The 24,927-nt window shown below is 43.7% G+C and overlaps 1 protein-coding gene across 8 annotated transcripts; it reads right to left on the bottom strand.

Moving 5' to 3' along the window:
• Positions 1 to 245: 245 nt before the first annotated feature.
• On the bottom strand, positions 246 to 23,106 carry LOC115135001 (atlastin-2-like). 8 transcript variants are annotated; one of them, XM_029669159.2, is made up of 14 exons: positions 22,999 to 23,106; positions 17,697 to 18,061; positions 12,813 to 12,956; positions 12,523 to 12,627; positions 12,305 to 12,355; positions 12,145 to 12,201; positions 11,932 to 12,024; positions 6,391 to 6,529; positions 5,510 to 5,637; positions 5,339 to 5,395; positions 5,163 to 5,234; positions 2,816 to 3,247; positions 2,453 to 2,467; positions 1,453 to 2,327 (listed from the first exon to the last, which is right to left on the bottom strand). In XM_029669159.2, exons 1-14 carry the CDS (start codon positions 23,069 to 23,071, stop codon positions 2,208 to 2,210), a joined length of 1,851 nt encoding a protein of 616 aa, XP_029525019.2. In that variant the 5' UTR covers positions 23,072 to 23,106; the 3' UTR covers positions 1,453 to 2,207. The 8 variants fall into 8 exon arrangements, 6 of the variants coding, with proteins under 6 accessions (XP_029525022.1, XP_029525019.2, XP_029525020.2 ...); XM_029669160.2 differs by having other exon boundaries at positions 12,813 to 12,953; XR_003864426.2 differs by lacking the exon at positions 2,453 to 2,467 and having other exon boundaries at positions 1,461 to 1,545; positions 1,833 to 1,904.
• Between the last annotated feature and the right edge of the window lie 1,821 nt (positions 23,107 to 24,927).

The following is a 24,927-nucleotide window of genomic DNA, read 5'->3' as shown; positions in this document are numbered from 1 at the left end:
GGGTCTCCATCTCCACAGACCAACCTTAACTGGCTTATGATGCCATGTGTCTAGTAAACTGGGAAGACAAGAAACAGTTATGGTGGTTATTACAACAAATCTGACTTTGATATTGAACTACCAGTGTGACTTAAGCTATAAAATTGAAGCTTTATACCCACTGTATTGACATCTATATTGTTGAATACTGCGGGAGCAAGCCGTGATGGTTTTGCCCTTGTTCCAATAAACAAAAGGAGTCAACAGTAGATTATAGATTTTAATCAATAAGGTCAATGTACTTGTTTATTGAAAAATAAATTACAGGAAGTGATTTAAAAAGACAATCCCGACCCACTCATCAAATTCCAGAAAGCTTTGTCCGGGGTGGAATCTAAATGCTCTAGCCTAGAGTTTGTTTACGTACCGGTATAGTAGATCACAGAAAAAGATGCAACTAAGACCAATCACAAAACATTCCTTAAACCACACTAGGCCAATCAACAACAAAAAACACCCCGCCAACACTATAGAATTTATACAAAGTGTAAAATGTGTCATACATCATTCCCTATTTTTTTAAATGAACTGTAACAACTGCCGCGTTCCTAGGCGAGACAGTTGTGGATGGAATTGGTACAAAAGCGTTGACCTAACTGATATCATTAGTGCTGTATTGACAAGAAAAACTAGATGTGCAATACCATTGATCACTCCCACTGTCCTGTGGGTTTTCAAGAAAGGCAAATTAATGAAACTGTCTGAATTACAATCCCCTGCTAAGCACAATAGATTGAGCTCTAGGGCCTATTATAGTGCTATGCTGTGTTTGTCTAATACCATGCAGTAGATAACACTGGTAGGTAGACACTAAAGCAAGATTAAACATCAGTATCTTAAAACAACTAAAGAGGCTCAAAGGACTTCAAAATCCACCCCTGTTAACCAAACAGTATCAGGAGAGAGGGTAGGAACACTGGCTAGGCTATAGTATGCATGACTATGCAGACAGTTCATCTTGCATCCAATGGCACACCAAAGAGCTGTGAGTCCCTGAATTAACCTTGAAACCAAGCAAGTGCAATCTGCTTAATATGACAACACTAAAACCGGGTCAGCAAACCTAACAACTCTTCATAATTTAAAATCCTGACATAGTTGTGTATGGGGGGGGGGGGGGTTGAGTGTGAATCAGTCAAATTGTGGTAAAGGTGAGAGCAGACCGGCAACAACTACTTAACTACTTAACCCGCTGATTGTCCAGCTTCCAACAGGGGGATCCAAGAGTAGAGTAGCCAGCAGTAAGACAGGCCACTACAGCAGACAGGGAGGCTGGCTGGGCCTGTGCAGGGTAAACTTTGGTTTGCACAGTGCCACAGTCCTAGGATTTAGCACTGAATGAAGGGGTGGGGTGAGTGGATGGTAGAGTAATAGCAGGAGGAGGGGTCAGTGTGACTTTAATTTTGCGTGCTGTGTGGCTTGTTCCGTCAGACTGGCTCTGATGGAGTTAACCACAGTCTGTCTAACGTTATCCTCCATATATTGCGCACTCAGTGGCTTCAACACCTGGAGAGGAGGGAAGAGGAGAGCACAAAGGGACAAGACATCAAATCAATAGAAATGAAAACATGAGGACAAATTGAGGGAGAAGAGATTCTGTCCAACACAGACTGAAAACACGCATGATCATTTAAAACGAATAGAAACATCGCAAAAACTAAACTCCAATCATGGCAATTGAACAAATGGCTAAAACAAATCTATGAAAATTGTAGATGATTTAAGAATAGTCAGTAGGCCAATTCCAGTTGGCCTGCTGTGATTACAATCAGAAGAGTAGGGAGAGTGCCAACCTGCATTCTACATGGAACAGAGTGAACTACGCAGACACAACCTGCCTGTAATTAAGACCGGCCACAACCTCCCTGTAATGACAAAAAGACCATAGGCCACAAGGAATGACAAGAGCAGAATGGCAAATGAACAAATGGATTAAAAAATAAAATTGTTGAGATGATTTAAGACTAGTCAGTAGGCCAATTCCAGTGGGCCTGCTGTGATTACAATCAGAAGATTAGGGAGTGCCAACCTGCATATTCTACATGTAGACTGAACTAGGCAAACACAACCTCCCTGTAATTAAGACCAGCCCCATATGTCACAAGGAATGACAAGAGTGGACTGCAGATGCATTTGGAAATAAAGAGCCAAGCAGCTAGCCAGAAACGTTATTGAGTCTTCTTGTCATTGTTGTTTGAGGAGAGTCTCTTTCTCTGCGTTGCTGCTGATGGTAGGAAAGAGTGCCCCGTGATTCGACTCCTGGCCAACTCAAAGAGTTTGGAAAGCACCTGGAGACATGGGAGGTGAAGAATTAGCAGAGAAGAGCGGCAAAAATCAGGGAAACAACCAAACAAAGACAGAAAACAGTGCACTGAACCAGGAACATAGGCAGGAAGAGAAACCTCCACCTCACCTTTCTGGCAGTCATCTGAGGCGGAGAGGAGAGCAAGATCAGATTAAAAGAAGAACAGATCAGGCAGGCTGATTGGATGGTAAAGGAAAAAGGCTGGTAGCTCATTGGATAGGGCTGGTGAAGGATAATGCGATTGAGTTCAGGGCTGATGGGGAACTAGAGGGCCACTAGAAATCTGGACTCTGAGGGGAAGGAATCAACATCACAGACGACAGTGGAGAACATGAAAAATTCTCAGCTTCACATGGCTTTGAGTCACACATGCTAAATAAACATATACTTCCTGCATCCATACTTCTATCCTTAATAGAAAAATCGATGAAAACACAAAACACCTTTATCCACAGACATATCAGCACCCACCTGTTCCCAGAGTGTCTCTGCCAACAGGTCTATGATGGTGCCCACATCTCTGAACTCCCCTGAGTATTTGACGTAGGCCCACATGCAGAGAGTTATGAGAGCCACGCCCATGACCAGGTTGGCCAGCACGGCAATAGTGTTCATTCCAATGAAGCCGGTCAGCCCTGAGACGATGTAGGTGGTGAACATGACAACGAAGAGCGTGGCGGGTGTGCGTGCAGCGTAGAAGATGTTCTTGCCCTCGTTGTGCTTATGGAAGTTGGAGTAGGCCTCATCCAGCTCACCCTCCAGCTGCTCCTGGTATTTCTTGCAGAAGTCCTCCCCTCCCATCTTCTTCACAGAGCGGAACTGACGCACCGAGCACTCCTTGAACTCCTCGTGGCAGCGTTCCAAGTCTGCAGGGGCGATGTAGGGCTTGTCCCCTCCACACACCTAGCAGGGAAACACCACATTTCACAAACGAAATAGATTACTACACCGACTAACAAAGACTAGTGGCAAAAATATTACCTCTACGAATGACCTCATTGGTTACATTTGTATTATGACAATTTGTATTTTATTAGGATCCCCAATAGCAACAGCTAGTCTTACTGGGGTCCAACATAACAAAAAATACATTAGACAAGACTTTACAGTTCACATACATTTAAAAACATTAAACATGTAGTGTGCGTGAGTACAACAGCAATAGTAAACCAATCTGCTTGGAATGTGTGTAGATACAGTGCATTTGGAAAGTACTCAGACCCACTCATTTTCCCCAAATATTGTTACAATACACCCTTATGCTAAAATGGATTAAATTGCCCCCCCCAATCTACAAACAATACCCCATAATGACAAAGCAAAAACAGGTTTAGGCATTTTTGCAAATGTATTATTCACAAACTAATCACAGTTCCAGTATTCAGACCCTTTACTAAGTACTTTGTTGAAGCACCTTTGGAAACGATTACAGCAGAGTCTGGGTATGAGGCTACAAGCTTGGCACACCTGTATTTGGGAAGTTTCTCCCATTCTTATCTGCAGATCCTCACAAGATCTGTCAGGTTGGATGGGGAGCGTGGCTGCACAGCTATTTTCAGGTCTCTCCAGAGATGTTTGATCGGGTTCAAGTCCGGGCTCTGGCTGGGCTACTCAAGGACATTCAAAGACTTGTCCTGAAGCCACTCCTGCGTTGTCTTGGCTGTGTGCTTAGGGTCATTGTCCTGTTGGAAGGTGAACCTTTGCCCCAGTCTGAAGTCCTGGGCACTTTGGAGCAGGTTTTCATCAAGGATCTCTGTACTTTGCTCCGTTCATCTTTCCCTCGATCCTGACTAGTCTCCCAGTCCCTGTCGCTGAAAAACATCCCACAGTATTATGCTGCCACCACCGTAGGGATTGTGCCAGGCTTCCTCCAGACGTGACGCTTGGAATTCAGGCCAAAGAGTTAAATCATGGTTTAAATCAGACCAGAGATTGTTTCTTATGGCCTGAGAGTCTTTAGGTGCCTTTTGATAAACTCAGGTCTGTCATGTGTCTTTTACTGAAGAGTGGCTTCCGTCTGGCCACTACCATAAAGGCCTGATTAGAGTGCTACAGAGATGGTTGATCTTCTGGAAGGTTCTCCTATCTCCACAGAGGACCTCTGGAGCTCTGTCACAGTGACCATCGGGGTCTTGGTCACCTCCCTGACCAAGGTCCTTCTCCTCTGATTGCTCAGTTTGACCGGGTGGCCAGCTCTATGAAGAGTCTTAGTGGTTCTAAACTTCTTCCATTTAAGAATGGAGGCGGCCACTGTTTTTGGGGACCATAAATTCTGCAGAAATTTGTTGGTACCTCTCTCCAGATCTGTGCCTCGATTACAATCCCGTCCCGGAGCTCTACCGACAATTCCTTCGACCTCACGGCTCGGTTTTTGCTGACATGCACTGTCAACTGTGGGACCTTATAAAGACAGGTGTGTGCCTTTCCAAATCATGTCCAATCAATTGAATTTACCACAGGAGGACTCCAAATCAATTTGTAGAAACATCTCAAGGATGATCAATGGAAACAGGATGCACCTGAGCTCAATTCCGAGGGTCTGAATACATTCGGGTGGCCAGAATACATTCGGGTGAGTATGGAGGAGCGGGTGGAAGGGGTAAATAAGGTATCAGTTTTTGTATTTTTATACATTTGCAAAAAAATCTAAAAACCTGTTTTTGATTTGTCATTATGGGGTATTTTGTGTAGATGACGAAATGTTTTTATTTAATCCATTTTAGAATAAGGCTGTAACGTAGCAAAATGTGGGAAAAGGGAAGGGGTCAGAGTGCACTATACATTGTCCGTGTAACAAGCCAGGGGTGAACAAACCTACCATTTCCATGCTTTTGCTGTAAGTGTCTTTTCCTCCAGCAACTGCTGTAAGGTTGTTGGCTTCAGCCGTTGCCTAGGTAACAGAGCACAGTCAAATACAAAGAGGGTTTGAGCAAGATAAGAGAACCCCCACAAGCTTGCTCAAAACTTATCAATGTGGATCAAACCAGTACATACCTGTAACATTGATTTAGGATGAGGAAGCTCCTCCCCTTGATAGATCTTTATATAGGCCTGAGAAGAAGCCGTGGAGAAAATGTGTTTTCTATAACTTCAGTTGTGACGAGAAGCTAGGAAGTTTCAGGCATTTAAAGTAGTTTATAAGCCATGGGAGAACATAGTGCTCACCTTAAAGTACTCCACTAGATCTCTGCAGGTCACTTTAGCCCCTCCAATCTCCTTCTCCACCAGGTTCTCAGGAGCCAGCAGTAAGGGCACCAGATTGCCCAGTGCCTCCTTAAAGTCACCATCAATGTCTACACAAAGAACACAGCCAGAAGCATAGTAAAGCCCAAGAATGTCTCCTCCAGGGGTTAACTATTTTCTTAAACTGCCTCTCCACCTCAGTATTAAGAAAAGGGTCTGGGAGTCACTGAGGATGGGATAACGTCAGGTGGAAGGGAAGTGAAGTATTGGCGGGGGGTCGGTCGGTAGAGTATGAAGGGTTGTCAGTAGACTATGGAGGGGGTGGAAGGAGGTTAGTAGTGTATGGAGCGGGTTGGTGGAGGGGGAGGGGTTAGTGGAATATAAAGGATGAGTGGAAGGGGGAAAGGGGGTTAGTAGAGTATGGAGGATGAGTGGAAGGGGTTAGTAGAGTATGAGTGGAAGGGGGTTAGTGGAGTATGGAGGATGAGTGGAAGGGGTTAGTGGAGTATGGAGGATGAGTGAAAGGGGGTTAGTGGAGTATGGAGGATGAGTGAAAGGGGTTAGTGGAGTATGAGGGGGATGGAAGGGGGTTAGTTGAGTATGGAGGATGAGTGGAAGGGGTTAGTGGAGTATGAGGGGGTGCAAGGGGGTTAGTGGAGTATGGAGGATGAGTGAAAGGGGTTAGTGGAGTATGAGGGGGATGGAAGGGGGTTAGTTGAGTATGGAGGATGAGTGGAAGGGGGTTAGTGGAGTATGAGGGGGTGCAAGGGGGTTAGTGGAGTATGAGGGGGGTGCAAGGGGGTTAGTATATAGTATGGAGGGTGGGGGTGGAAGGGATTATTCTCTGCAATGGGAGGCCTCACCTTTTAATCTGCCGTCAAACATGGGGTTGGTGGCCACTTTGAGGCCGGGGTGGGGCAGTAGGAAGCAACCGATGTTGGAGAAGCAGGAGTGGATGTGTTTCCTCACGGTCTGCAGTTCCTCGTGCTGGTTCTGTTTCACCTGTAGAAAACACACACAGCTGTTACATAATATCCAAGACACTGGTCTGTTGTCTAAAGCACAAGTTTAAAGGACAATTCCGCCACTTTATAATCAGTTATGCTGTTTGTATATATGTACTACTGTAGGATTTATCACACAATATGATGTTATCATTTGTTAGTCATACTGCACAATCCTCGTTTCAGTCATTTAAAAAGTTTCTGCATTGTCCTCTTCTACTACAATTCCCAGGGTGCATTTCGTCTCCATGACGGGCCGTCCCCAGGTGGTGAGGGTAGGTAGCAACATATCTGCCACGCTGATCCTCAACACTGAAGCTCCACAGGGGTGCGTGCTCAGTCCCCTCCTGTACTCCCCGTTCACCCACGACTGCTTGGCCAGGCATGACTCCAACACCATCATTAAGTTTGCAGACGACAACAGTGGTAGGCCTGATCACCGACAACGACGAGATGGCCAGGTCTCTGACCTCCCTATAGGCTGTGTGGTGCCAGAATAACCTCTCCCCCAACGTATTCAAGACAAAAAAGATGATTGTGGACGACAAGAAAAGGAGGCCCGAGCACGCCCCCATTCTCATAGACTGGGCTGTGGTGGAGCAGGTTGAGAGCTTCAAGTTCCTCGGTGTCCACATCAACAAACAAGAATGGTCCAAACACACTAAGACAGTCGTGAAGAGGGCATGACAAAGCCTATTCCTCCTCAGGCAACTAAAAAGATTTGGCATGGGTCCTGAGATCCTCAAAATGTTCTACAGCTGCAACATCGAGAGCAGCCTGGTACGGCAATTGCTTGGCTTCTGACCGCAAGGCACTTCAGAGGGTAGTGCGTACGGCCCAGTACATCACTGGGGGTAAGCTGCCTACCATCCAGGACCTCTATACTAGGCGGTGTCAGAGGAAGGCCCTAAAAATGGTCAAAGACCCCAGCCACCCCAGTCATAGACTGTTCTCTCTACTACTGCATGTCAAGCGGTACCGGAGTGCCAAGTCTAGGACGAAAAAGGCTTCTCAACAGTTTTTACCCCCAAGCCACTAGACTCTTTAACAGGTAATCAAATGGCTACCCGGACTTTTTGCATTGTGTGCCCCCCCGCCCCCCTCTTTTTACACTGCTGCTACTCTGTTTATCATATATGCATAGTAACTTTAACTATACATTCATGTACATACTACCTCAATTGGGCCGACCAACCAGTGCTCCCACACATTGGCTAACCGGGCTATCTGCATTGTGTCCCGCCACCCACCACCCCCTCTTTTACACTACTGCTACTCTGTTCATCATATATGCATAGTCACTTTACCATATCTACATAGTACATCAGCCTGACTAACTGGTACCTGTATGTAGCCTTTCTTTACTTACCCATTGTTCACCTAACACCTTTTTTGCACTATTGGTTAGAGCCTGTAAGTAAGCATTTCACTGTAAGGTCTACTACACCTGTTGTATTCTGCGCACGTGACAAATACACTGATTTGATTTTGGAATGAGATGTTCGACGAGCAGGTGTCCACATACACTACATGGCCAAGAGTATGTCACCAATGGCATGAACAATCAACTGAATTACACACAAAAAAATGAAATTAAGTTAATGTGTCTGATGCTGGTTAGCTAGCATGCTATTAGAGCCAAGTTTAATCTTAGCGACTCTTAAAACAGATTTACAGGCAAATCACTAAGGAATCCTAGTCTCATGATTGAAGCCTGCTCTACATTAGCAATGCTAGCCAGCCAAGTAGCTAACAGTGCTGCATCTGAAATAAAATGTAAAAAAATAACAGCCAAATAAAGCCTTAGCAACTATCCAACACTGTAGGCCTTCTGGAACTAATAAAAAAATGTAGGTTTACAAGTAATTCACCATGAAAACATAGGCTATTTGGAAAGAGTGCAATGGCTGCAACTTCTGATGGTGGGAGTGGTTTTGCCAAATGGAATCATGGGAGTTGGAGCCTTGAACAAAAAAAATATTTTGAATTAGATGACAACCAGACCAACATATATCAGGGAGTCCCAATATGATCAGAAAACTACAGACAGGTTATATAGATTACTGAAAATTACCATCCATAATCAGGAATCCTGCTTGAAAACGTCAGAAGCAAATGCGTTTGATGGACCCTTCTTGTCTTCTACTAATGCCTCAAAGTAAAGATTCACCCATTTTGATTGTTATATTGCTTTTGTACATCTGAGCGATGGTCTATCAATTCCCTTGGTCATTTAATGTGTATCGGAGTTATTCGGCTGGTATTTTTTATTTTATTTAACCTTTATTTAACCAGGAAGGGCTCATTGAGATTAAAATCTATTTTTCAAGAGCGCCCTGGCCAAGATAGGCAGCACCAAGTCATTACATAAAAAATACAGACAGACAACACGAAAAACTACAAGTAATCCACACATGCATATAAGGCCCTGCCCCGCCCCCCTTTCGGAAAAGCTGACCACGACTCCATTTTGCTGATCCCTGCCTACAGGCAGAAACTAAAACAAGAGGCTCCCACGCTGAGGTCTGTCCAACGCTGGTCAGACCAAGCTGACTCCACACTCCAAGACTGCTTCCATCACGTGGACTGGGATATGTTTCGTATTGCGTCAGACAACAACATTGACGAATACGCTGATTCGGTGAGCGAGTTCATTAGAATGTGCGTTGAAGATGTCGTTCCCATAGCAAAGATTAAAACATTCCCAAACCAGAAACCATGGATTGATGGCAGCATTCGCGTGAAACTGAAAGCGCGAACCACTGCTTTTAATCAGGGCAAGGTGACCGGAAACATGACCGAATACAAACAGTGTAACTATTCCCTCCGCAAGGCAATCAAACAAGCTAAGCGTCAGTATAGAGACAAAGTAGAATCTCAATTCAACGGCTCAGACACAAGAGGTATGTGGCAGGGTCTACAGTCAATCACGGATTACAGAAAGAAAACCAGCCCCGTCACGGACCAGGATGTCTTGCTCCCAGGCAGACTAAATAACTTTTTTGCCCGCTTGGAGGACAAAACAGTGCCACTGACACGGCCCGCAACTAAAACATGCGGACTAAATAGGTCCACAGACGATGCAATCTCAACCACACTGCCCTAACCCATCTGGACAAGAGGAATACCTATGTGACAATGCTGTTCATCGACTACAGCTCGGCATTTAACACCATAGTGCCCTCCAAACTCGTCATCAAGCTCAAGACCCTGGGTCTCGACCCCGCCCTGTGCAACTGGGTACTGGACTTCCTAACGGGCCGCCCCCAGGTGGTGAGGGTAGGCAACAACATCTCCACCCCGCTGATCCTCAACACTGGGGCCCCACAAGGGTGCGTTTTGAGCCCTCTCCTGTACTCCCTGTTCACCCACGACTGCGTGGCCACGCACGCCTCCAACTCAATCATCAAGTTTGCGGACGACACAACAGTGGTAGGCTTGATTACCAACAACGACGAGACGGCCTACAGGGAGGAGGTGAGGGCCCTCGGAGTGTGGTGTCAGGAAAATAACCTCACACTCAACAAAACAAAGGAGATGATTGTGGACTTCAGGAAACAGCAGAGGGAGCACCCCCCTATCCACATCGATGGAACAGTAGTGGAGAGGGTAGTAAGTTAAGTTCCTCGGGGTACACATCACAGACAAACTGAATTGGTCCACCCACACAGACAGCATCGTGAAGAAGGCGGAGCAGCGCCTCTTCAACCTCAGGAGGCTGAAGAAATTCGGCTTGTCACCTAAAGCACTCACAAACTTCTACAGATGCACAATCGAGAGCATCCTGTCGGGCTGCTCCGCCCACAACTGTAAGGCTCTCCAGAGGGTAGTGAGGTCTGCACAACGCATCACTGGGGGCAAACTACCTGCCCTCCAGGACACCTACACCACCCGATGTCACAGGAAGGCCATAAAGATCATCAAGAACAACAACCACCCGAGCCACTGCCTGTTCACCCCGCTATCATCCAGAAGGTGAGGTCAGTACAGGTGCATCAAAGCAGGGACCGAGAGACTGAAAAACAGCTTGTATCTCAAGGCCATCAGACTATTAAACAGCCACCACTAACATTGAGTGGCTGCTGCCAACACACTGACTCAACTCCAGCCACTTTAATAATGGGAATTGATGGGAAATGTAAAATATATCACTAGCCACTTTAAACAATGCTACCTAATATAATGTTTACATACCCTACATTATTCATCTCATAAGTATATGCATATACTGTACTCTATATCATCTACTGCATCTTTATGTAATACATGTATCACTAGCCACTTTAACTATGCCACTTTGTTTACATACTCATCTCATGTGTATATACTGCACTCAATACCATCTACTGTATCTTGCCCATGCCGCTCTGTATCATCACTCATTCATATATCTTTATGTACATATTCTTTATCCCCTTACACTTGTGTCGATAAGGTAGTAGTTTTGGAATTGTTACCTAGATTACTTGTTGGTTATTACTGCATTGTCGGAACTAGAAGCACAAGCATTTCGCTACACTCGCATTAACATCTGCTAACCATGTGTATGTGACAAATAAAATTTGAATCGAGTAAAAACCATTGAATTCACAAGAGCATAAAACAGCAAATTAAAAACATTGACAGGTCAGGGAATCAGCCTCAAAATCCTTCATCATTGATTTAAAAACACCAAGCGAGACAAGTTCTTCCAGTTTAAAAGTATTTTGTAAGGCGTTCCAAGACGATGGCGCAGAGGACATAAAAGCCCTTTTACCAAATTCAGTTCGGACATTTGGAACCGTTAGCAGGATAAAGTCCAGCGAACGAAGAGACATTTCTAAACAATAAAATGCACAAATAAAAAAGGTAGTAAACCCAAAATGGCTTTGTAAATAAAAGTATACCAGTGACTGAGCCTACGAGTGACTAGAGAAGGCCAGCCAACCCTGGTATACAAAGTGCAGTGCTGCGTAAGGGTTTTGCAGTTTAAGATAGATCTCAAAGTGCCATGGTAAAGAGTGTCAATTGATCTCAAACACCGAGCGGACGCATTCATTTGACGTAGCATTGTGATGAAGCCGCTCTCACAACACTGGAAGTTGAAAGGAATACGACTTTTAGATCGCAAAAACGTCAATCATCATATGTGAGAGTTCAATACTGGCCAATGTCATAACACGGGAGGTTGTCTTCTCTCGAATTAGCCACCGATCATATTTTTGCGATATTCTACCACAAGAAATGTGTAATTTAACAAAGGACACATGTATCCTATTTGTCTGCCTCTTCAGTCCAGGGTGCATTGCATGGTGCGGTTGCAAATGACAGACTCCACACTGGACTAGATACTAGGTTTAAATATGGAGGAGCCCATTCTAAATGATCCATCATGGGCCCCATTCTCTTCTCCAGACCTACCTGCAGTCTCTTCTCTAGAAAGCGTTTACCTCCCTCCAGTCCATAGTTGTGCTCATATGGATAGCTCCAGTCTCTGATGAGGAACATGAGAGACTGGAACACAACACAGACAGGGTTACTGAGAGAATGTGCTCAGGGAGGACAAATGTGCACATCCAAACTTCGCATGTTGAATATAGAAGAAACAATATCCATTTCAGGACAGTAACACACCTGGAAGGGTTTTAGATAGATTTCCTCCAAAGCAAGCCGGCCGTATTCTGTGAAGAGCTAAACAGATAGAGAAAATACAATGTTAGCCTTAATATTGTTTTCAAACACACCAACAAATGTCTAATGTATTCATTAAGATGGGGCGGAATAGTGTGTATACCTGGAGATGCTGAAGATCATCCTCCTGAATATTCTGGGACAAGTTATACACCTGGAAAGAATTAGACCATGAAATATCCTTTGTACGTAGGCCAGTTCTTGACATCAACCAGCCCTTTCCATCCACAACACACCATTAACTCAACTGGCACAATGTGTGCACCTTTATGGGTATGTAATCAAACAGTGAGAACTCAGTCAGATCCATCATAGACTCACCTGTACAGAGCTGGTCATGGTGCTCAAGGCAAAAACCGTTGCACAGTCCTTTATGGTAGACTGGCTGTCGAAGGCTCCTTGTGTATCCACTAGCAGAACAGCAACCTGTCAAGGGTTAGGATATTACAGGTCACCTTTAGCTCACTAACATGATGGAAATCCACTTGAAGACAGTACAGCCAGTATGAGCAGCAGGGATGGACATAAGATCATACACAAAACACAACTGTGCCACTGTGGTGTTCCTCTCAATGTTAATAACAGTGTGTGTGTCACAGAGTAGGGCTCACCTTGCTCCCATCTGGCTTGTTGACCACAAACACCTGACTCCAGACCTGGATCCCTGTGGTCTCCCTCTCACAGCCTCCTCTCCAGCTGAACCCTGTCAGCGGCTCATCATCAGCCCCAACCCACGATTCTGACTGCTCCTGCTGCTGTGACAGGAGAGGGGGGTACCAAGACAGAGAGTGAGTGAGTGGTCAGTATAGGAAACAAGTTATTGATTCCCGTAGGCAAGTGTGTGTTTCATATGGGCAATGTGGAAAGAGTCCAACAGTAATCAAAGGAAGGAATAGGCATACTGCTATTTCTTACATGCATTTGCAACTTACTACCACTGGAGGTCCCTGTGGTATCACATTCAAACCACTGGTGTCCTGAGATCAAGGTAATTTTACACAGCCTATGCCAAACGCAACATCATGTCAGACTCATTTCAGTGTAGGCAGTAAAAAATACAAAGAAACTTAAGTCTGAAGAACACCTTTAATAGGATATGAGCTAATGTTGTGAAAACAAGCCCGTTAGAAGTGTGCGCGCATTACTCTACTACTTCATTACAGGGCTGGTCTTAATTCCAGGGAGAGCGTGGCCTACGGGGCTGGTCTTAATTCCAGGGAGAGCGTGGCCTACGGGGCTGGTCTTAATTCCAGGGAGAGCGTGGCCTAATTATACAAAATAGTATGATATATTTCATGCCTAAAAGGTATTACTTAGCAAGTGACCCTGGCTCTGTCTACTGGCAGCGTTCCGAAGCAGAAGAGTAGCTTAACCTAACCATGCCTGGTGGTGATAGATCTCACATAGCTATTAAAATACACATCCTGCAGCAGTGCTAATACAGAGATAATAATCAAGTGCTATTAAACAAGGATTCTACGGCGCTATTAAACAATTTTATATTTAACTGGGCAAGCCAGTTAGGAACAAATTCTTATTTTCAATGATGGCCTAAGAACAGTGGGTTAACTGCCTTGTTCAGGGGCAGAATGACAGATTTTTACCTTGTCAGCTCGGGGATTCGATCTAGCAACCTTTCGGTTACTGGCCCAACGTTCTAACCACTAGGCTACCACGGCGCTATTAAACAAGGATAGCACGGCGCTATTAAACAAGGATAGCACGGCGCTATTAAACAAGGATAGCACGGCGCTATTAAACAAGGATAGCACGGCGCTATTAAACAAGGATAGCACGGCGCTATTAAACAAGTATACAACGGCGCTATTAAACAAGGATACAACGGCGCTATTAAACAAGGATACAACGGCGCTATTAAACAAGTATACAACGGCGCTATTAAACAAGGATACAACGGCGCTATTAAACAAGTATACAACAGCGCTATTAAACAAGGATACAACGGCGCTATTAAACAAGGATACAACGGCGCTATTAAACAAGGATACAACGGCACTATTAAACAAGTATACAACGGCGCTATTAAACAAGGATACAACGGCGCTATTAAACAAGTATACAACAGCGCTATTAAACAAGGATACAACAGCGCTATTAAACAAGGATACAACGGCGCTATTAAACAAGACAGGCTTCAGATAACAAGCTTTAGTTCTGTCTCCTCCCTCTGAGGACATTAACCAAACAGTCCAGTCAGTCAGTCAAACTGCCACACACACACAGAAGAGCAGACTTCTCTGCTGGAATGGAGTGTTCAAATTCTAGGCTGTAAAAGAGAGTGATCAGCACCAGGAGGAAAATTAGGTTGGCCAGACCAAGACCCCAAAATAGCACCTGCCTGGGACATAATTACAAAGATATCTAAAGGGTATAACCCGCTGGAGACTAACATGGGGGGAATACTCAATCTCTGAAGTTCCTTGTTTTTTCGGGACTGGAGTTGTTGCTGTGAAAGAACTTAGGCAACACAATCAGAGCAATCCTGAATACCTGACCATAAAGGCGATGGAGTGTATCGTCTCTCAGAACACTAGCAATCACTGCTCCTCTGACCCCACTGTAACCTCGTTTACTTCTCCTATGCATCTGTCCTCAGATCATTCAGTGGGTCAGATAGTGCTTTTTGAAGTTCAGTAACACAGAATAAAACCATTAATAACAGTAGTGACTTCCCATTAATGCTTTTCACTTATTAACCACTTATTTTAATAAACATCATTTATGTCACAACTTTAATAAAATATTTCAGGTGTGTGTATTACATTTTTTATTTAATGACTTTATTACTTAATTCCAAGTCATCATCTCAGCTCTATAGTGCTGCTGCCTATTTTGTCTAACAAAAATCACTATTTTGGAGTTCTCAGATAGAGATACCATGCAAAGTAAAAGACCGGACAAGGATATGTGCAATGGATTATGGTCATTGTAGTTAATTACCACGTTGTGTGTGCTAAACTATGTAGAATATTGGCCTGTTGGAAACTACAACATCGCAAAGTTCAGGCTGGATCAGATGTATCTTTAGAGAAACTGATGTGCGCATTGAGCTCACAGGAAAACACAATGGAATTCAAATAATTGAAGAGACATTGGTCAATTGGTTGCTTAAAAAAACAAACAGAAATTTCAATTCATTGCTCACTAGTGACAGACCTTGAGGAACAACAGACCCAGGCAGGCAGGGAAACTAGCAGCAGACTACACAGTGAGAATGAGTTTGAGGCAGCTATAACTATATAAGATAAAGCTTTCCCAAGCTTCCAGACCTATAATAACACTTTGTGGTCTGTAAAGTGATACTGGCCCTGCAATCGCTGGCTGCTGCTTGGCTGTCCTGATGGAGGGCATGACTGACTGACTCCTCTTCCTCACTCTCTCCCTCAGATTCAAGTCATCGGTAGAAATATTGATTATACATCCATGTTTATTCAGTGCTGAGAAAACACCAGACATTCCCAAATCTAGGCCTATAGCTACATAAATATTTCAAAGTAAAAACAAAAAAAACAATATTTCGACACATGGTTTAAGCCAAATCCTTGACAGTGGACACATTAACATAACCCCTGGAGGCTGATTAGAAGGTTGCACTGGAAGGTAGTGATGCGGCCTTGGTAATGTATGCCCTTCCCTTGGGAAGCTCTTGTCCCAGAAACTGGCAGAGAAATTCATATTTCAGCTAAAGGAATGGTAATGAGACAAATTGCTTTTGAACTACAGTATGTGAAATGACCTGAAGACAAGGATAATTATCTAGCAATCGAAGAATGGAAAATGCATTTGGCTAAAAATAAAATGTCCTGAAGGAATTTCACACTTACTAAATGAATCCCAAAGGAAAGAATAACTACTAACATCCATTTAGAGCCATTAGCAGACTTCCTGTTTCATCAACCCCTAGATGGAGGACATTATGTAAAATCAGCCAGGTAACACAATCAGGTCAGTAGGTGGATAATTCATCTGGGAATCCAAGACTAATACAGGGTTTATTCAGGATCTCCAAACTGCTTTACAAATGTTAGTACTGAACCGACAACCCAGAGATTTACCCTGAAAAGGTTAGCAGCGTTACTCAACACCTTAGAATTAACCCTACACCCAGGGGTGTGTTAATGACGTGATAATAGATTGTTGATGTTGATGCTGCCAGAAAGTGCTTTTAACCACACAGTTTTTCCAGCTAACAGACAGTTCAATTGGTTCTTCCTTTTAGCGCAGCAAAACCTTCATTCAACCAGATCTGCCCAATGAATGATTCAGAGAAATATCAGTATTTTGTAGTGAATTGTCTGTACTGTAGGTACAGTGCCTTCAGAAAGGACAATTGATTAAATTATTTTTCCTTAAAAAAAAAAAAAAAGATCTACACAAAATACTCTGTCAAAGTAAAATAAAATGTGGTACACTTATGAAAAATAAAACGCATATCTTGATTAGATAAGCATTCAACCCCGAGTCAATACATGTTAATCACCTTTGGCAGCGATTACAGCTGGGAGTCTCTGGGTTGTTAATCATGGTTGTTGGTTGGTTGTTAATCATTGTTAGACAGCAATTATCAAGTCTTGCCATAGATCATCAGTCTAAACTGTAACTAGGCCACTCTGGAACATTCAACGTTGTCTTGGTATGCAACAACAGTGTAGATTTGTCCTTGCGTTTTAGGTTATTGCCCTGCTGAAAGGTGAATTTGTCTCCCATTGTATGTTGGAAAGTGGATAACAACATTTTCCTCTACTTTACTCTAATATATAAAAACTCCCTAGTCCTGGCCAATGACAAGCATACCCATAACATGATGCAGCCACCACCATGCTTGAAAATATGAACAGTGGTACTCAGTGATGTGTTGATTTGCCCCATCACAGGTATTAAACTCTGTAGCGGTTTTAAAGTCACCATTGGCCTCAAGGTGAAATCCCTGAGAAGCTTTCTTCCTTTCCGGCAACTGAGTTAGAAAGGACGCCTATATCTTTGTAATGACTGGGTGTATTGATACACCATCCAAAGTGTAATTAATAACTTCACCATGCTCAAAGGGCCTTTTTTTAACCCATTTACCAATAGGTGCCCTTCTTTGCAAGGCATTGGAAAACCTCCCTGGTCTTTGTGCTTGAATCTGTTTTTGAAATTCACTGCTCGATTGAGGGACCTTACAGATAAGTGTGTGGGGTACAGAGTCATTCAAAAATCAGGTTAAACCCTATTATTGCATGCAACTTATTTAGCACATTTTTACTCCTGAACTTATTTAGGCTGGCCATAACAAAGGGGTTGAATACTTATTGACTGAAGACAATACAGCTTTATATATAATAATACATTATATTATGGGATATTGTGTGTAGAGTGCCAATTTTTTCTTCTATTTAAAACATTTTAAATTCAGGCTGTAATAACAAAATGTTGAAAAAGTCAAGCGGTTTGAATATTTTCTCAAGGCACTGTATATGTGCACCTGTTCTCACCTGGTTGAGCATGTATCGGAGCATGAAATCCAGCAGGAAGGACTTGCCCTTACGGAAGGCCCCAGCCACTGACACCACCACCACATTAAGGTCTCTGACATCCTCCTGCAGTAAGAGCTTCTCCAGAGCCGCTGTGTCCAGCTCAAATTTGTGGTCGTCTTCGTGAGCCAGGACAATCTGGATGGGCCGAGCCTTCTCCTCTTCTACAGGTTGCTCCTTGACGGGACTCTGATAGGCAGCAGTCAGCTCTGGGGCCTGTTCCCACTCCTCGTCTGTCTCGCTATCTGCCTCTGCCCGAGGCGCCATCCTGGGAGGAGGCTTCCGATCTGGCAGGGACAGAGGAACATCTTCCACACCACCCGCACCTGAGAGAGAGAATAGGACACGGTGTCATGACCTTAAGAGCAGGGAGAGAGTGCACATGGTGCGACTCAAACTTTACACATCACAAGGACAATACAGAGGAGTGTCAGGGTCCTCTTCAAAAAAAATTACCAATATTCTTATCATCTTAGAGGATTCCAGCATCTGAACTTCCATCAGGCATTGTACATATTATAGGCCATTCCATGACAGTTCCTGGCCATGATATTTGTTGCCTGCTGCAGAGGTTGACAAGAGAACAGGACTCCAGCGGGTCTTACAAGTCCTGCGGGATTCCAGCAGGAATAGGTGGGAAGTTCTTAGTCAAGTTTGGGACAGGAGAGGAATAGCATGTATTGTGTGGAGCATTTAATAAAATATATATACATATAAAAAAGAGCCTACTATACACCGAGTGTACAAAACATTAGGAACACCTGCTCTTTCCATGACAGATTGACTAGGTGAATCCAGCTACAACCAGGCTTGCCCTGAGAACAGTATTGGTTTCTGCTAACGCTATGCGGCCACAGAGCCGGGACAGACAGGCCAGTAGCTAATGGAGGAAGTTATTTCTGATTTCTGAGCATTAAAAATGAACATGGGACGCGAGTGATTTTTATTGGGATGGGACCGGAATGTTCCGGGGTTATATAACTGTACGTGAAAAAAAAACGGTACAGGACAGGAACGAATTTGCACTCCTGTGTCAACCTCTAGCATAACGCCAGTACATTGCCACAGGCCTGCAGTGCACACACTTGGGTATTAGGAAACATATCTGAGAAAGGGGGACAAAAGCCAGTGGTATTATGAGATGAAGTACTAGGCCTACAAATGGGTTATATGTGGGTCAATGTCTATAGAATCTACACTGTGCAGTAGCCTCTTTTCTATGTCCAAGCCTGTAGGTATTTCACTGTTAGTCCACACCTGTTGTTTACCAAGCATGTCACAAATACAATGATTTATTGGGCTATGACATCAATGAGCTCAACATCACAAAATAATTAAAATTAATCAAAAAGCTTTGTTTGGTCTTTTAATCTTTCGATGAAAGGGTGTCTAAAGGTAGGCGTTCCCCTCCAGGTGTGGGAAATGTCCTCTACATCAGAGATGTCCCTCCCCATCACACTAGACAGACACCCTGGGAACTGGTATGACAAGTATCAACCAAAAACTGCTATCAACCAAAAACAGTTGTGTCAAGGAGACCCTTGGAGAGGTATGGTTCACAACACCAAGAAGATTCAAAGGAAAAACCTTATTCTCCCCATTATGACATTTCCTTCCTTAACTGACAGTCCTACAAGACATGTGACTTCAACATATCAAAGAAACACTTCGTACGAAAACTCAGAGTGAGAATTTGGTCTAAGGCAGGTGAGGGCTTGCCGCAAGGTTGTTGTCTGCCGACGGCAAACAACAGTGGGCTGACTGGGCTCTATGGCTGATGCCAGGAGAGGGGTTGCCGAACAGAAGGTATGAGAGAACAGGACAGCATTCTCCGGAGCAGAGCTTACACTGGAGAGGCATCCTGCTGATTCTGGTATAATGACTGTCTGGTCTGTCAACAGACATAATTCACTGTGGGTTTGAGACTGCTAGATAAACACTACCAAAAAATAAGTTTAAGTAAACAAAATCACAACAAGACAGGTTATGAATTTATTCTACATCTAGACGGACATCCATGTCACAGACATCAATGCCAGAGTTCCTTTTTAGCCGCAGTGACACTAAAGACGACTTTAAATACCCCCAGCTCCTGACACCTCAGAATCTCCCCCACATGGGCAGACGTGAAGTTCACACCAGTCCAAATAATGATAAGCTGCAACACGCGCATATTAGCAGGTCAGGACAGGAAATGGAAGAGTCCCTGTGTTAAATTCGGGTAAAACAGTAATCTACTGTAACTCGTGGCCAGACTGCTCCTAACTTTACTCACATATAGATATCTGTACTAAACATCCAACATCAGTCCAGTGTAAAATAGACCATAACCCACACATAGGCCCCTCTATGCAAGTGTCCAGCAAAGCAGGGAATATGAAGCAGTAGTCAGCAAAATTAAGTGGCAGTGGTGCCATAGGAGAGAGACCGAGAGACTATTCTGCAGGGACTGGGCTGGGAAGTCCAATCCCCTCATCCTTGGCGAAAACAGAGCCAGATCTAAAATTGGCAGGCTTATTTATCATTCCTTATCTTGCCACAGTTCTCTCCTGTTGCATCTGAAAAAGCCCTGATCCGGGTCTCTGGCAGGCCATGTATGAAGCCAGTCTAGATCTACATCTGAAACAGCTCTCTTTACTCTGTCCCTCCTCTCCTTCGTCATGACACTGCGGACTGGTGCCAACTCCAAGAGATGACTCCCTCTCTGGACCGGAGTCAAGCAGGGCAAATGTTAAACTGCAACAAGGGATCTGCACACCAAGGACAAAGTGCAGCACCACTGAGTGTTAACTATTGCCACACAAACAAACCCAGCTGTATTTTGCACTGATACAAGAGTCATGTCACAAAGCTAAAGGATTTGAAAGACCCCCATTACTAAAGTGATGTCAAAAATAACACCTTCCAATTTCCTGTCGACTGATTTCTGTATACATTAACATTCCAGAAACAACATTATTACCCAAATAATTGTACCAGATTGCAACTGTTGTTCAGTGAGAGATGTTAGCTAGGGGTGTTGGGTAGAGGTGCAAGGGAATTTCCCCATGTGAAACCAAGACTAGGCCAGCTGAGGAAATGGAAGGCTACACATAGCTAGCCTATATCACATTACAATAGAGTTGATGATGGCTGTTGCACCTGACCTGACAGAGGGAGAGAAAAAGCATCTGGTGTTGTTCGTTCCTAGAGTCTGATGCAAGGATGCAGAATGGGCATGCAAAACCACAGGAGCAAAGAGTTTTCTTTTCGATATATTAACATTAGGCCTAGTTGTCTAACTGGGTTTGGGGGGTTTCAGTTCATCTGCAAGAAGACAAAAACGCTATTCCAAAAGTGGAATATTGGTTTCAAGGAAAAGCCAGAAAGTTGAAGTTCTTAGCTAACGTTAAAACAATAAGCAGTTCCTGGTTGTCTAAATCAAAAAATGAGAGTTCAAACATGTGCCGCCGCTAAGTCTGCTAAATCCTTCTCCTGATTCTGCCTCGACCAAACTCTCCTCCCTTTCCACATCCTATGACTCCTCCTGTCCCCTTTCCTCCTGGCCGGCTTGGCTCTGCCCATCTACGCCATGGCTGAGTGACTCATTGCCAGCTTACACAACAGGGATGCGCGGGTAGCAGACCGAAAATGGAGGAAAACTAAACTTCCAGAGGACCCATCATCCTTTCACACCCTCCTCTACCTTCTCTTCTGCTAAAGCCAATTCTATCAATAAATGTCAAGCTTCTTCCTCTAACACTAGGAAACTGTTTCCACCTTCTCCTCCCTCCTTAATCCTCCCCTGCGGACAACTTTGTAAACCACTTTGAAAAGAAGGTTGACGACATCCGCTCAATTCGACCTTTGCTTTAAAAAGCAACTCAAACACGTGTAAGAATGAACTAAAGCTATTGAATTCTACAGTGCCAATATACTGTGTTATTTAAGCAATAAGGTACGAGGGGGTCTGGTATATGGCCAATATACCACGGCTAAGGGTTGTTCTTAGGCACAACGCAAACTGTGCCAATATATCCTCAAAGCACCAGCTTCCAGGGCATTATCCAACTGGGTCACCAACATATTTAAATAATGATTTACATATTTTAATTGAAAACGTTATGTACGACTCGTTCGCGTCCATAGATGCAGAACAAAAAAGACTGAACGACTGGATCGAGTATATGGCAACCGAACCGATAGAACGAACGACCAGTCGGCTTTGGTAGCAACCCTACATTTGTGTCGGGACTATCTTGTTGTAGGATGAAATAGTATGAATGCCATACTGGCTGGCAACGTTCTTATCCCTTGCATGCTAGCTAGCCAACTATGGTTAACTTAGTCACGTCAAACTGTGCCAGAATAACATTGAAGTAGTCGCATTTGCATAAGCTGTTTTCTAATGACATTTATGTGGATACAGCCATAACAATGAACTAATGATGCGCGATTTCACCTGGCATTGAAAATGTGCTCTCTCGTCAGGACACTTGTTCAGAGGAGCTAACCAACAACACAGCTCACACAATCACTTCAAACTGAAGCTGGAAAGACTTTAAACTAGCTGCACGTCGGTTCGTTTTACCTGTTGTTTTCTATTGATAGTTATTTGTATATGTCCATAAAAATTATGTTGATTCATGATTTCGACTGGCTGAGAAAAGCTGCCGACCCGTCTCTCATCCCAACTCGTTCATTACTATGGGACAGCTGGAACTCCAATTTGAATATTGAAACAATGTTGCAAATGTTGAGACCGACAGCAATCTGTTGAAAACCAAATGTTAGCCTAAAAAAATGCGAGATAATGTCTAGATGTTTTTTATAGTAGAGATTAAGTTGATAAATTGCCTGGCTGGGTTTATGAGACAGTGGATTGCTTAGTCACTTAGATGGAATAGAGTATAGGCATTTTAATGTCATAGATTTAGCCGGTGGTAACTTGTGGAAGAGACACCGGCTGGAATGCGGTTTTAACCAATCAGCATTCAGAATTGAACGGACCATGGGATAGACGCAACTCAACAGCGGGCAACACTCGCGGTCCGAAAATGACAGACCCGGCCAGGTGAGAGTAAGGGCTGACGGGCGAGAATTAGCCAGCGAAATTAACTACACAAAAACGTTAAACCCTTCACTGGTTGGGTCCCTGTAAAAGTAAACACATACGTTACGAGCTTGGCTACTGGAGGTTACGGCACGCCGAACGAGGTTCATGTAACAGTCAGTCTCAATATTACTATCCAGTTCCACGTATTCTCCTTAAATTGAAAATTACCTTCGTCAAAGACATGTCTTTTGCGGTTTTGTTCGAAATGATTCCGTTTCCTCAGCCCGCTAACCTCGGCCATCTTGTCCTATTTAAAATAATCCCACGTAGTTGCGTCAAAGAACCCTTCTTCTTCTTTGGGATTGTGTTGTTGGATCGCATCCAATACACCGCCACCTACTGTACTGACTGGAGTGTTTGGCCGTTCACGGTCTGCCTACATTTTTGTGATAAGGTACTATACAATTGGGGGAAAGGAAAAATGTGCCCTATCTAAGAATATAAATAATAATAATGATTTCAAAAACACCACCCCATTTCCCCAATTGCCCCTTTAAAATCCTACTCAAGAGGCCTAAAGAACTCTTATTTGTCTTCTTCTATGGTATATTGGCGATCACACAATTTAATGTGCATCCCACCACCTACTAGGCGAGATGGAAACAGGATTCCTACCAAAACTGAACAAACTACCCAAAAAATGACCAAAGAAATACATAAATAATTTGAACAAATTTTCCGGTAAAAAATACACCCGATCTGAGTCCACAAAAACTTTTCTGCTGCAGCCACAATAATGTCCAGTTTCTTAGACTTCTTTGAGACTTGTGCTGTACAGTTTATCACTGTGGCAATGAACACAACAAAATCCACACATGGTATCTTTTGTCTGGAAGCAAACATTTACTACAGGCTGTGGTGTATCCACTACCATATCTTCACTACCATCACTTGTTTTCTCAATTCTTTTCTTCGCCCCTGCATAGGAGATTCGCTAGACTGCTCTAACTTTTGCCACTTTAATCTCCTACAGGGCACTCCGGGAGCTCAGAATCATGATCCCCACCAGAATTGCAACACTGTTGTCGTTCTACACATCGTTCTTCAGTATACTCTGTTCGTCTGCACACACTTGAAACATGGCGAAATCCTTTTACAATTCTTACACTGCAGTGGTTTGGGGACGAAAACTCTTACGCCGTATCTTACATAACCAAGTTTCACATGAGTAGGTATTTGCTCTTTATCAAAAAACAACAAGACTGACAGACTTTCTTCTTTTTCTTCATTCACCCAGCAGGTCAGACACTGGGCACCAACCATGGCAGGAATTCTCTTCATGTATTCAACCTGAACATCCGTCATCACCCCTGAGATTACTCCTTTGACAGGTGCTCTACTCCGAAGTTCAAAACACAAAACTTCTGTTGTCCGGATTCTTTTGAGGCCCACTGTAATCTTCCTCTGTTCTTCAGAAATATAATGAATCAAAATATCAGTCACACACTCCACTCCAATTTTAGATCATTTCCTTTTTGTTCCAGTTTTCAATACTACTGTCCATTCAGAACATTCATCTTCACCAAATTTACTTGACCTGCTGCTTGATTCGAACTCAGCATCCAATTCTGCCATTTTTCCACGAGCCTCCTCCTCCTTCTTCTACCAAAAATATGCATTTCCGCCACCAATTGGACTGGAGTGTAAATCCATTACACTGTGATGAAAATGGGAAAAGGGGAAAATGATGAAAATGACCCTGTCTACTTTACATTCATAAAAAAACACCTCCCCGTTACACTACTTGACCGACAGCCAGGGAGGACGGGACACTATCATTTAACCCACCCTGTAACTCCTCTGCAGTAAAATCTTGTAAACCCAAGTACTTCTCTGCAGCTGCCACCATAACATCTATTTTTGTGATGAATGTTTAATTTCTGCAGTACAGATTATAACCATGGCAATGTACTCTAAAAAGCCAACTTTACTGAATTGCATTTCATTCGTACTGGCAAAGGTCTACTACTCACCGGGAGCCTCTTAGGATACCTCACCCTCAACCCATCTTCCTCTACTTTCTTCACTGCCTCAGTATACGACATCTTCTGTACAACTCTGACGCTGGCAACCTCAACCTGCCTCTCTCGCACCGGA

Source organism: Oncorhynchus nerka, linkage group LG10 (genome assembly GCF_034236695.1).
Source record: "Oncorhynchus nerka isolate Pitt River linkage group LG10, Oner_Uvic_2.0, whole genome shotgun sequence".
Taxonomy (NCBI): domain Eukaryota; kingdom Metazoa; phylum Chordata; class Actinopteri; order Salmoniformes; family Salmonidae; genus Oncorhynchus; species Oncorhynchus nerka.
Note: the sequence above shows the minus strand (reverse complement) of the source record. Positions and strands in the feature narration are given on the sequence as shown.

Excerpts from the sequence above, each read along its gene's own strand:
- LOC115135001 (XM_029669159.2), bottom strand. The coding sequence starts at position 23,071 with ATGGCCGAGGTTAGCGGGCTGAGGAAACGGAATCATTTCGAACAAAAC. Across the intron at positions 12,025-12,144 it reads TCTATCTAAAACCCTTCCAG|TCTCTCATGTTCCTCATCAG; the intron begins GTGTGTTACTGT and ends GTTGTGTTCCAG. Across the intron at positions 5,396-5,509 it reads ATCTAGTGGAGTACTTTAAG|GCCTATATAAAGATCTATCA; the intron begins GTGAGCACTATG and ends GCTTCTTCTCAG.